The following is a 14,097-nucleotide window of genomic DNA, read 5'->3' as shown; positions in this document are numbered from 1 at the left end:
ACATGATTAGCTATAAATGGATATAGTAAAGTAAATTGATATCAGGTATGGAACATGATTAGCTATAAAAGGATATACTAAAGTGAATTGATATCAGGTATAGAACATGATTAGCTATAAAAGGAAGTCTTCAAGGGGAACAGGGGCAGTATAGCTCGGTTGGTAGAGTGGCCGTGCCAGCAACTTGAGGGTTCCAGGTTCAATCCCAGCTTCTGCCATCCTAGTCACTGCCGTTGTGTCCTTGGGCAAGGCACTTTACCCACCTGCTCCCGGTGCCACCCACACTGGTTTAAATGGAATTTAGATATTGGGTTTTACTATGTAAAAGCGCTTTGAGTCGCTAGAGAAAAGCGCTATATAAATATAATTCACTTCACTTCACTTCACTGCACTTTTTGGGGAATTTTGCCTATAGTTCAAGATCATTATAAAAGACATGACGACTGATGGATTTTTTTTCCAGCATTCTAACTTGTAAATAAAAGTCAGCTTACAGCAGAGCCAATGGGAGGTTCTCTATTTCGCTCATAAAAATCCAATAAATTACCATTCAAAAAGCGCCATTTACATTTTGTGACTTGAATATTAACCAAGTATTAGTGATATTGTTATTATAAGCGCTAACGCAACCATTAATAGCGTCGCCGTGTTCACTACAGTTTGTCCCTATGTTTATATCATCAAGTGGTCTGCGGCTTTCTAACGTCTTTGCTCCCTGGAAGTTTATTGTTGATCATAAATCATGCATCTCACCTGCACAGAAGAAGTCTGGGGAGGTATTCCGACAAGTTGGTACACTTTCACAGCCAATTCTGGCCCGGAAATAGCGAGAACGACACGCGCACACCCCGTTTCTTTGTGAGGATTATGGTCATTCCGCATCTAAATGGGAATATATGAACATCCTAGCAATCGGCATACTAATGACAGCAGTCTTTATACAGTAAGTGATGTTTTATTACCGTATTTCCTTGAATTGGCGCCGGGAATATAGTATTCGCCTGCCTAGAATTACAGCCGGGTCAAATTCGTTTCGCAAAATAATTAGCGCATGCTTGGCACTTCCGCCGGGTCAAATATGAGTCATTAAATGACTCCCGCCTCCTGGTGGTAGAGGGCGCTAGTGATCCTTCTTGCGACTACCAGTACTGCAGGAGACAGGTACTGCAGAAGAAGACAACAAGCAGCAAGCATGCAGCAATTGTTTGCTTGCACTTTTACCATGGAGGATTACATATCTAAAATAAAACCGTTTTCTAAACTGGACTTTCAATCGAAGCAGGAGGTAATAATTAAAGGAATATCTCCAGAGACTTTTAAAATTGAAGAAAGATGAGAAAGACTGCCTTTGATCAGAAGCAGCTGCACATGGACCCATTTACAAGTAAAGGTAAGATCATAATAATGTTTTTTTTTATTAAATGTGCTTTTCATGATAAGGTATGCGCCGGAGTGAGAAGAGGTTTTAAAATAATTAGAGCATGCTTGCTCATTCCGCATGGTTTTGGTAACCGCAGGAGTGAGAAGAGGTTTTAAATTAATTAGCGCCCCTGCGGCTATTCAAGGAAATACGGTATGTTTTTTGGCTCTCATGAAGTCTGTAGTGAGTAATAAACAGTGATGAAGAAAAAAAAAGCAAACGTTGTGATTAGGGATGTCCGATAATATCAGACTGCCGATATTATCGGGCAATAAATGCTTTAAAATATAATATCGGAAATTATCGGTATCGGTTTTAAAGTTATCTGTATCGGTTTCAAAAAGTAAAATGTATTACTTTTTAAAACGCCGCCGTGTACACGGACGTAGGGAGAAGTACAGAGCGCCTATAACCCTTAAAGGCACTTCCTTTGCGTGCCGGCCCAATCACATAATACCTACGGCTTTTCATACACACAAGTGAATGCAAGGCATACTTGGTCAACAGCCATACAGGTCACACTGAGGGTGGCCGTATAAACAACTTTAACACTGTTACAGATAGGCGCTACACTGTGAACCCACACCAAACAAGAATGACAAACACATTTCGGGAGAACATCCGCACCGTAACACAACATAGACACAACAGAACAAATACCCAGAATCCCTTGCAGTACTAACTCTTCCGGGACGCTACAATATACACCCCCCCCGCTAACCCCTCCCTCCCCACCACAAACCCCCCCTCTCAGGGAGAGCATGTCCCAAATTCCAAGCTGCTGTTTTGAGGCATGTTAAAAAAATAATGCACCTTGTGACTTCAATAATAAATATGGCAGTGCCATGTTGGCATTTTTTCCACAACTTGAGTTGATTTATTTTGGAAAACCTTGTTACATTGTTTAATGCATCCAGCGGGGCATCACAACAAAATTAGGCATAATAATGTGTTAATTCTACGACTGTATATATCGGTATCGGTTGATATCGGAATCGGTAATTAAGAGTTGGGGAATATCGGATATCGGCAAAAAAGCCATTATCAGACATCTCTAGTTGTATGCTTAAAATGATCAAAATACGTAAATATTAAATGTTATTATAAATGTGCCTGTTACTGCATTACATATATACTTACATCATGTATATTGGAGGTGTGTGGATGTTTTTTGAAGGGCTTTATAGGCAGAATAGAGCAACTCCCATAGGTTCCATTGTAAGCGAACTTTTAGTTGCATTAATTTGATAATTAGAATGCATATAAAAAATAACACCCATCGTCATGTCTTTCATAATGATTGTAAAGAATAGGCAAAAAAAAAAGTGCAGTTCCCCTTTGAGATCGGGGTCTTCAGTCATGGACAGATGATTGTGTCACTAAAAGGGTCTAAGAGCACTTCCAGAAACTTCTGTGTGTTGGCATCTGCAGATGTCATGTGTTAACTGAAGCTCTTATCATGCAAACAGGAAGTCATATTTGAACATGATCCAGAAGCGGCGTGCATGTTTTGGAAGAACTACAACATGGATGCAACATAGTCTATTTCAGGGAAGCTTTGTTTATTTCAGCAGTACAAACCGAAACTATTACATCATCATCAATCATCAGAGGATACTTGTTCTTCACTTGTGACCTTTTGCCTTTAGACTACAGATAATCCAGTCTGTGTTTGATAGACTACATTTGGTGCGTCGTTGAATTCAAAACACGATCTCCTAATCTTTGGTAGCCAGAAACTAATATGTTGAGAATAAATATAAATATAGTACAGGCCAAACGTTTGGACACACCTTCTCCTCATTTAATGTGTTTTCTTTATTTTCATGACTATTTACATTGTAGATTGTCACTGAATGCATCAAAACTATGAATGAACACATGTGGAGTTATGTACTTCACAAAAAAAGGTGAAATAACTGAAAACATGTTTTATATTCTAGTTTCTTCAAAATAGCCACCTTTTGCTCTGATTACTTCTTTGCACACTCTTGGCATGCTCTCCATGAACTTCAAGCACACCTGTGAAGTGAAAACCATTTCAGGTGACTACCTCTTGAAGCTCATCGAGAGAATGCCAAGAGTGCACGAAAAAGTAATCAAAGCAAAGGGTGAATATTTTGAGGGAACTAGAATATAAAACATGTTTTCAGTTATTTCACCTTTTTCTGTTAAGTACATAACTCCACACGTGTTCATTCATAGTTTTGATGCCTTCAGTGACAATGTACAATGTAAATAGTCATTAAAATAAAGAAAATGCATTGAATGAGAAGGTGTATCCAAACTTTTGGCCTGTACCGTATCGGTCAAGAAAGAACTAAATTCCCCCAGCAAAACTTTAATGTCCATACGACTTTCAAAGTGTTGTGAAAAGGCACAGACATGGTTCACATGTAAACATGATGCTGCCTGTACCTAATATTCTGACTACTTCACTTTGAAAATGAGCTCATTTTCCACAGACAATTGTTGTATTTCTCACTTTACACGTTTATTATGCTATCTTTGTTCGGTCTGTCAATCAAACATTAAACTCTTTTACTTTTCATTTCGTTCACGTTTAAACAACGTCCAAACTTTACTGGAATTTGATGACGACACTCGTCAAAGATCCTCTACTTTACAGGCTGCTCTGCTTGGACTAATACTTGGTCAGTGTTTCCTTTCCTTACTTACTTGTTGTGTCTCACTACTTCTTGCTTGTTCTCTCTTTGTTGTCTTCCTAACCTTTCATCACGCTTTCCTCACGTCCAATCATGTCCTACTCATTTACAAAATGTGCTCCTTGTGTCCAAAATGTCCACCTAATGTCCTTCTCATTTGTGAAATGTCACCCTTGTGTCAAAATGTCCTTCTTGTGTCCGAAATGTCTTTCCTGTGTCCTCCTCGTGTCCTTATTGTGATCAAAATATCCTCCTCGTGTCCTTTTCATGTTCAAAATGTCCTCATGTCCTTCTTGTGTTCAAAATGTCCTCCTTGTGTTTAAAATGTCCGCCTCATGTCCGTCTTGTGTCCAAAATGTCCACCTCATGTCCTTCTCATTTGTGAAATGTCCCCCCTGTGTCAAAATGTCTTTCCTGTGTCCTCCCCATGTCCTTATTGTGTTCAAAATATCCTCCACATGTCCTCCTCATGTCCTTCTTGTGTTCAAAATGTCCCCCTTGTGTCAAAATGTCTTTCCTGTGTCCTCCTCATGTCCTTATTGTGTTCAAAATATCCTCCTCATGTCCTCCTCATGTCCTTCTTGTGTTCAAAATATCCTCCTCATGTCCTCCTCATGTCCTTCTTGTGTTCAAAATGTCCCCCTTGTGTCAAAATGTCTTTCCTGTGTCCTCCCCATGTCCTTTTTGTGTTCAAAATACCCTCCTTATGTCCTCCTTGTGTTTAAAATGGTCATCTTGTGTCCAAAATGTCCTCATGTCCCAACGTGTCCCCTCATGTTCTTGTTGTATCCAAAATGTTCTCCTTGTGTCCAAAATGTCTCCCTCATTTCGTCCTCATGTCCAAAATATCCTCATCATGTTCAAAATGTCCTCCTTGTGTTTAAAATGTCCTCCTCATGTCCGTCTTGTGTTCAAAATGTCCTCATGTCCCAACGTGTCCCCTCGTGTCCTTGTTGTATCCAAAATGTCTCCCTCCTTTCTTCATCATGTCCAAAATATCCTCATCATGTTCAAAATGTCCTCCTTGTGTTCAAAATGTCCTCCTTGTGTTTAAAATGTCCGCCTCATATCCGTCTTGTGTCCAAAACGTCCTCATGTCCCAACGTGTCCCCTCATGTCATTGTTGTATCCAAAATGTCTCCCTCATTTCTTCATCATGTCCAAAATGTCCTCATCATGTTCAAAATATCCTCATTGTGTTCAAAATATCCTCCTTGTGTTTAAAATGTCCGCCTCATGTCCGTCTTGTGTCCAAAATGTCCTCATGTCCCCTCATGTCCTCGTTGTATCCAAAATGTTCTCCTTGTGTCCAAAATGTCTCCCTCATTTCTTCATCATGTCCAAAATATCCTCATCATGTTCAAAATGTCCTCCTTGTGTCCAAAATGTCCTCATTCCCTCATCATATCCAAAATATCTCCATCATATCCAAAATGTCCTCATGTCCCAACGTGTCCCCTCATGTCCTTGTTGTCTCCAAAATGCTCTCCTTGTGTCCAAAATGTCTCCCTCATTTCTTCATCATGTCCAAAATATCCTCATCATGTTCAAAATGTCCTCCTTGTGTCCAAAACGTCCTCATTCCCTCATCATATCCAAAATATCTTCATCATATCCAAAATGTCCTCATGTCCCAACGTGTCCCCTCATGTCCTTGTTGTGTCCAAAATGTCTCCCTCATTTCTTCATCATGTCCAAAATATCCTCATCATGTTCCAAATGTCCTCCTTGTGTCCAAAATGTCCTCATTCCCTCATCATATCCAAAATATCTTCATCATATCCAAAATGTCTTCATGTCCCAACGTGTCCCCTCATGTCCTTTTTGTGTCCAAAATGTCTCCCTCATTTCTTCATCATGTCCAAAATATCCTCCTTGTGTTCAAACGGTCCTCCTTGTGTTCAAAATGTCCTCCTTTTGTTTAAAATATCCGCCTCAAAATGTCCTCATGTCCCACTGTGTGCCCTCATGTCCTTGTTGTATCCAAAATGTCCTCCTTGTGTCCAAAATGTCCTCATTTCCTCATCATATCCAAAATATCTCCATCATATCCAAAATGTCCTCATGTCCCAACGTGTCCCCTCATGTCCTTGTTGTCTCCAAAATGCTCTCCTTGTGTCCAAAATGTCTCCCTCATTTCTTCATCATGTCCAAAATATCCTCATCATGTCCAAAATGTCCTCCTTGTGTTCAAACGGTCCTCCTTGTGTTCAAAATGTCCTCCTTTTGTTTAAAATATCCGCCTCAAAATGTCCTCATGTCCCACTGTGTGCCCTCATGTCCTTGTTGTATCCAAAATGTCCTCCTTGTGTCCAAAATGTCCTCATTTCCTCATCATATCCAAAATATCTCCATCATATCCAAAATGTCCTCATGTCCCAACGTGTCCCCTCATGTCCTTGTTGTCTCCAAAATGCTCTCCTTGTGTCCAAAATGTCTCCCTCATTTCTTCATCATGTCCAAAATATCCTCATCATGTCCAAAATGTCCTCCTTGTGTTCAAACGGTCCTCCTTGTGTTCAAAATGTCCTCCTTTTGTTTAAAATATCCGCCTCAAAATGTCCTCATGTCCCACTGTGTGCCCTCATGTCCTTGTTGTATCCAAAATGTCCTCCTTGTGTCCAAAATGTCCTCATTTCCTCATCATATCCAAAATATCTCCATCATATCCAAAATGTCCTCATGTCCCAACGTGTCCCCTCATGTCCTTGTTGTATCCAAAATGCTCTCCTTGTGTCCAAAATGTCTCCCTCATCTCTTCATCATGTCCAAAATATCCTCATCATGTTCAAAATGTCCTCCTTGTGTTTAAAATGTCCGCCTCATGTCCGTCTTGTGTCCAAAATGTCCTCATGTCCCCTCATGTTCTCGTTGTATCCAAAATGTTCTCATCATGTCCAAAATGTTCTCATCATGTCCAAAATATCCTCATCATGTCCAAAATGTCCTCCTTGTGTGCAAAATGTCCTCATTTCCTCATCATATCCAAAATATCTCCATCATATCCTAAATGTCCTCGTCGTCCTCCTTGCATACATTTGATTTGATCATATTTATATTGGAATGGTGCACAAATTCCCTCCATCGTGGTTCCCCCCCCCACCCCCACCCACCACCACCTTCAAACCCCTTCCTTTGGATGCCGCCCCCCCCCCCTCCACCCCCACCCATGTTGTCCAGTCCTCCTCCTGGAGCGAGTGGAGCTGGACGATCTGAGCAACAAGACCCTGAAGATCACAGATTTTGGGCTGGCACGGGAGTGGCACGGCACCACCAAGATGAGCGCGGCGGGCACCTACGCCTGGATGGCCCCCGAGGTCATCCGCTCATCCACCTTCTCCAAGCGTAGCGACGTGTGGAGGTGGGCAGCGGGCCACACCTCACGAACCTCACAATGCGGAGCCGCGTTAACGCTACAGACCGTTACGCTCTAGTGGAAAAAACACAAACACTTCACTAGTACTTAACATGTAACTAATACTAAACATAAACTTTCATTAATACTAAACACAAACCTTTCATTAGTAGTAAACACAAACCTTTCATTAGTACAAAACACAAACCTTTCATTAGTACTAAACAAACAATTAACTAGTACTAAACACAACATTTTTATGAGTACTAAACACAAACACTTAACTAGTACTAAAGGCAAACACTTAACTAGTGCTAAACACAAACCTTTCATTAAAACTAAACACAAACACGTACCTAATAATAAACACAAACTCTTAACTAGTACTAAATGCAAACACTTAACTAGTAAAAAAACACTACTTTTATTAGTACTCAACACAAACCTTTCATTAGTACTAAACAAACAATTAACTAATAAGAAACACAAACACTTAACTAGTACTAAACACAAGCTTTTTATGAGTACTAAACACTTTATTCGTACTAAACACAAACACTTTACTACTATTAATCCACAAACTTTACTAGTACTAAACACTTTATTCGTACTGAACGCAAACACTTTACTACTATTAATCCACAAACGTTACTAGTACTAAACATTGTTCTTGCACTAACCACAAACACTTTACTACTAAACGCCATACTAGTACTAAATACAAACACTGTCCTAGTACTAAATAACACTTAACTAGTACAAAACACTTTTAGTACTGAACACACTTTACCAGTACTAAACACTTTACTCATACTAAACACAAACACTTTACTACTATTAATCCACAAACTTGACCAAGTACTAAACATTGTTCTTGCACTAACCACAAACACTTTACTAGTACTAAACACAAACACAGTACTAGTACTAAATAACACTTAACTAGTACAAAACACTTTATTAGTGCTGAACACACTTTTCTAGTACTAAACTCTTTACTGTACTAAACACAAAAACTTTACTACTATTAATCCACAAACTTTACTAGTACTAAACATTGTTCTTGCACTAACCACAAACACTTTACTAGTACTAAACACAAACACTTTACTACTAAACGCAATAATAGTACTAAATACACACACAGTACTAGTACTAAGTAACACAGAACTAGTACTGAACACACTTTACCAGTACTAAACACTTTACTTGTACTAAACACGAACACTTTACTACTATTAATCCACAAACTTTACTAGTACTAAACATTGTTCTTGCACTAACCACAAACACTTTACTACTAAACGCCATACTAGTACTAAATGCGAACACTTTCCTAGTACTAAATAACACTTAACTAGTACAAAACACTTTTAGTACTGAACACACTTTACAAGTACTAAACACTTTACTCGTACTAAACACAAACACTTTACTACTATTAATCCACAAACTTTACCAAGTACTAAACATTGTTCTTGCACTAACCACAAACACTTTACTAGTACTAAACACAAACACAGTACTAGTACTAAATAACACTTAACTAGTACAAAACACTTTATTAGTACTGAACACACTTTTCTAGTACTAAACTCTTTACTGTACTAAACACAAAAACTTTACTACTATTAATCCACAAACTTTACTAGTACTAAACATTGTTCTTGCACTAACCACAAACACTTTACTAGTACTAAACACAAACACTTTACTACTAAACGCAATAATAGTACTAAATACACACACAGTACTAGTACTAAGTAACACAGAACTAGTACTGAACACACTTTACCAGTACTAAACACTTTACTTGTACTAAACACGAACACTTTACTACTATTAATCCACAAACTTTACTAGTACTAAACATTGTTCTTGCACTAACCACAAACACTTTACTACTAAACGCCATACTAGTACTAAATGCGAACACTTTCCTAGTACTAAATAACACTTAACTAGTACAAAACACTTTTAGTACTGAACACACTTTACAAGTACTAAACACTTTACTCGTACTAAACACAAACACTTTACTACTATTAATCCACAAACTTTACCAAGTACTAAACATTGTTCTTGCACTAACCACAAACACTTTACTCGTACTAAACGGACACTTTACTACTAAACGCCGTAATAGTACTAAATACAAACACTGTATTAGTACTAAATAACACTGAACGAGTACTAAACACTTTACCAGTACTTAACACTTTACTCGTGCTAAACACAAAAAATTTACTACTATTAATCCACAAACTTTACTAGTACTAAACATTGTTCTTGCACTAAACACAAACACTTTACTATTACTAAACACAAGCACTTTACTAGTACTAATTACAAACACAGTACTAGTACTAAATAACACTTAACTAGTACAAAACACTATTAGTACTGAACCCACTTTTCTAGTACTAAACACTTTACTCATACTAAACACAAACACTTTACTACTATTAATCCACAAGCTTTACTAGTACTAAACATTTTTCTTGCACTAACTACACACACGTTACTAGTACTAAACACAAACACTTTACTACTATTAATCCACAAACTTTACTAGTACTAAACACTTTACTCATACTAAACAAAACACTTAACTACTATTAATCCACAAGTTTACTAGTACTAAACATTTTTATTGCACTAACTACACACACTTTACTAGTACTAAACACAAACACTTTACTACTATTAATCCACAAACTTTACTAGTACTAAACACTTTACTCGTCCTAAACACAAACACTTTACTACTATTAATCCACAAACTTTACTAGCACTAAACACTTTACTCGTACTAAACACAAACACTTTACTACTATTAATCCACAAACTTTACTAGTACTAAACATTGTTCTTGCACTAACCACAAACACTTTACTAGTACTAAACACAAACACTTTACTACTAAACGCAATAATAGTACTAAATACACACACAGTACTAGTACTAAGTAACACCGAACTAGTACTGAACACACTTTACCAGTACTAAACACTTTACTCGTACTAAACACAAACACTTTACTACTATTAATCCACAAACTTTACTAGTACTAAACATTGTTCTTGCACTAACCACAAACACTCTTTACTACTAAACGCCATACTAGTACTCAATACAAACACTGTCCTAGTACTAAATAACACTTAACTAGTACAAAACACTTTTAGTACTGAACACACTTTACCAGTACTAAACACTTTACTCGTACTAAACACAAACACTTTACTACTATTATTCCACAAACTTGACCAAGTACTAAACATTGTTCTTGCACTAACCACAAACACTTTACTAGTAGTAAACACTCAACTAGTAACTTTACTAGTATTAATTGAACTGATTCAAAAGATGGAGTGGATGATTTAGGAACAGTATTTTATTGATTTAAACATTGATTCACATTTGTTTACGGCTCCAAATGATTCCTGAGCACTCTTCCTATTTGCATTGCTTCCACAGCCCATTTAGGCCGCAAACTAATCAAGGCTACACTAACTAGTTGTCCAGCAGATGAAAATAATAAACCCGCTAACTCGGGGGAAGCTAACTCTAGTCACTCATTCAGCACTTTACATTCTACACCAGGGGTCACCAACCTTTTTGAAAGCAAGAGCTACTTCTTGGGTACTGATTAATGCGAAGGGCTACCAGTTTGATACACACTTAAATAAATTGCCAGAAATAGCCAATTTGCTCAATTTACCTTTAACTCTATGTTATTATTAATAATTAATGATATTTACACTTAATTGAACGGTTTAAAAGAGGAGAAAACACGAAGAAAATGACAATTCAATTTTGAAACATAGTTTATCTTCAATTTCGACTCTTTAAAATTCAAAATTCAACCGAAAAAAAGAAGAGAAAAACTAGCTAATTCGAATCTTTTTGAAAAAATTAAAAAAATAATTTATGGAACATCATTAGTAATTTTTCCTGATTAAGATTAATTTTAGAATTTGGATGACATGTTTTAAATAGGTTAAAATCCAATCTGCACTTTGTTAGAATATATAACAAATTGGACCAAGCTATATTTCTAACAAAGACAAATCATTATTTCTTCTAGATTTTCCAGAACAAAAATTTTAAAAGAAATTCAAAAGACTTTGAAATAAGATTTAAATTTGATTCTACAGATTTTCTAGATTTGCCAGAATAATTTTTTTGAATTTTAAACATGATAAGTTTGAAGAAATATTTCACAAATATTCTTCGTCGAAAAAACAGAAGCTAAAATGAAGAATTAAATTAAAATTGATTTATTATTCTTTACAATAGAAAAAATAAATGTACTTGAACATTGATTTAAATTGTCAGGAAATAAGAGGAAGGAATTTAAAAGGTAAAAAGGTATATATGTATATCCTACAATAATTTTGAAGGTTGTATTTTTTCTCTAAAATTGTCTTTCTGAAAGTTATAAGAAGCAAAGTAAAAAAAATAATGAATTCATTTAAACAAGTGAAGACCAAGTCTTTAAAATATTTTCTTGGATTTTCAAATTCTATTTGAGTTTTGTCTCTCTTAGAATTAAAAATGTCGAGCACAGCGAGACCAGCTTGCTAGTAAATAAATCAAATTTAAAAAATAGAGGCAGCTCACTGGTAAGTGCTGCTATTTGAGCTATTTTTTAGAACAGGCCAGCGGGCTACTCATCTGGTCCTTACGGGCTACCTGGTGCCCGCGGGCACCGCGTTGGTGACCCCTGGTCTACACTGTAATATATTTCAATATTATTACGTGTTTACTTCTCGGATGAGTTCCTCCGCAGCCCGTTTAGGCAGCGATTTTCTCCGTTGGCTTTCCACTAGTGTGTGTGTTGTCGCTTCACCTTCTTACCATTCTTGCGAAATGCACCTCTTCTTGTTTACTTGGTCTTTCCTTTCCTACAGCAGCCCAGTTAGGCAGCAAACTAGTCGGGTCTTATTTAATTCGATCTGTTATGCGAACTGCACTTCAAATTGTAACGACGACACAAGAGTTGTTGATGGCCAATTTGAGGCATCAACGTAAAAGTAGGTCACATTCTCGCTTCATTTATTGAATTAATTTGTTATTGGCGTGCAAAATAATACAAATGGATAACATTAACATGGTGGTTTTTCTTCTGAACATTGAAGTTATGGCGTGTTGCTGTGGGAGCTGCTGACCGGCGAAGTACCGTTCCGTGGTATCGACTGCCTGGCGGTGGCGTACGGCGTGGCCATGAACAAGCTGGCGTTGCCCGTTCCCTCCACCTGTCCCGAACCCTTTGCACACCTAATGGAGGGTAAGGTTACCACATACAGTCTTGATGCTGGAATGTACATACACCCAACTGTTGTGTCTGTGGCTTTAATGCTAATGAGCATAAGTGTGTCTCCCCAAGAAGCATTTTTGTGTACTAAATTCACTTCATATAAACACTAACTGTGTGCTTGTCCAACGTAATACCGTATTTTTCGGAGTATGAGTCGCTCCGGAGTATAAGTCGCACCGGCCGAAAATGCATAATAAAGAAGGAAAAAAACATGTATAAGTCGCACTGGAGTATAAGTCGCATTTTTGGGGGAAATGTATTTGATAAAACCCAACACCAAGAATAGACATTTGAAAGGCAATTTAAAATAAATAAAGAATAGTGAACAACAGGCTGAATAAATGTACCGTATTTTCCGCACCATAAGCCGCCCCGTGTTATTAGCCGCACTTTCAATGAATGGCATATTTCAAAACTTTGTTTACCTATTAGCCGCCCCGTGTTATTAGCCGCACCTACGCTACGCTAAAGGGAATGTCAAAAAAACAGTCAGATAGGTCAGTCAAACTTTAATAATATATTACAAACCAGCGTTCTAACAACTCTTCACTCCCAAAATGTAATGTGCAAATGTGCAATCACAAAAATAGTAACATTCAAAATAGTGCAGAGCAATAGCAACATCAATAACTCAACGTTGCTCATACGTTAGTGTCACACAACACACAAAATAAACATTTAAAGCTCACGTTCTGAAGTTATTACTCATCCACAAATCCCTCAAATTCTTCTTCTTCTTCGGTGTGCTTCACTTGTTTTTTGACACCATCTGTGATGTGGACGCGCATGCAGTCATAGATCAACAGGGACGGAGCTGCGTGAAAAAAGTCACCCGGTCTCTTCGCTCATTTTTTCTTCATCCATCCATCCCTTCGAGTTAGCTTTTATGATGACGCCGGCTGGAAAGTTCTCTTTTGGCAAGGTCTTCCTTTTGAATATCACCATGGGTGGAAGTTTCTGGCCGTTAGCATGGCAAGCTAACGGATATTCACCGTACGGGCTCCTGTTGTATCCACAGTGCGGTTCACAGGAATATCAAAAGTCAGTGGAACCTTGTACGCGTGTCTCTTAGTAGGAGCCATTTTGTGGTCTTTACAGAAACACACAAATGAAATGAAATATCCGCGCGCTTCTTCTTCTACGGGGGCGGGTGCGGTTGCTTACAGTAGAAGAAGAAGCGCTTCCTCTTCTATGGGGGCGGTTGCTTACCGTAGAAGAAGAAGCGCTTCCTCTTCTACGGGGAAAAAAGATGGCGGCTGTTTACCGTAGTTGCGAGACCTAAACTTTATGAAAATAAATATTAATATCAATCCATATATAAGGCGCACCGGGT

The 14,097-nt window shown here is 37.8% G+C and overlaps 1 protein-coding gene across 1 annotated transcript in view; it reads left to right on the top strand.

Moving 5' to 3' along the window:
- Window positions 1-14,097, top strand: part of map3k9 (mitogen-activated protein kinase kinase kinase 9) — a 40,435-nt gene that overhangs the window by 8,393 nt on the left and 17,945 nt on the right. Inside the window, exons 3-4 of the mRNA XM_062041259.1 lie at window positions 7,267-7,447; window positions 12,586-12,734. Coding sequence (XP_061897243.1) covers window positions 7,267-7,447; window positions 12,586-12,734 — 330 coding nt within the window. The remainder of the gene's footprint in view (window positions 1-7,266; window positions 7,448-12,585; window positions 12,735-14,097) is intronic.

This window comes from Entelurus aequoreus, linkage group LG03, assembly GCF_033978785.1.
Source record: "Entelurus aequoreus isolate RoL-2023_Sb linkage group LG03, RoL_Eaeq_v1.1, whole genome shotgun sequence".
NCBI lineage: Eukaryota > Metazoa > Chordata > Actinopteri > Syngnathiformes > Syngnathidae > Entelurus > Entelurus aequoreus.
The sequence above is the reverse complement of the archived record's forward strand: the minus strand, read 5'-3'. Positions and strand labels throughout refer to the sequence as shown.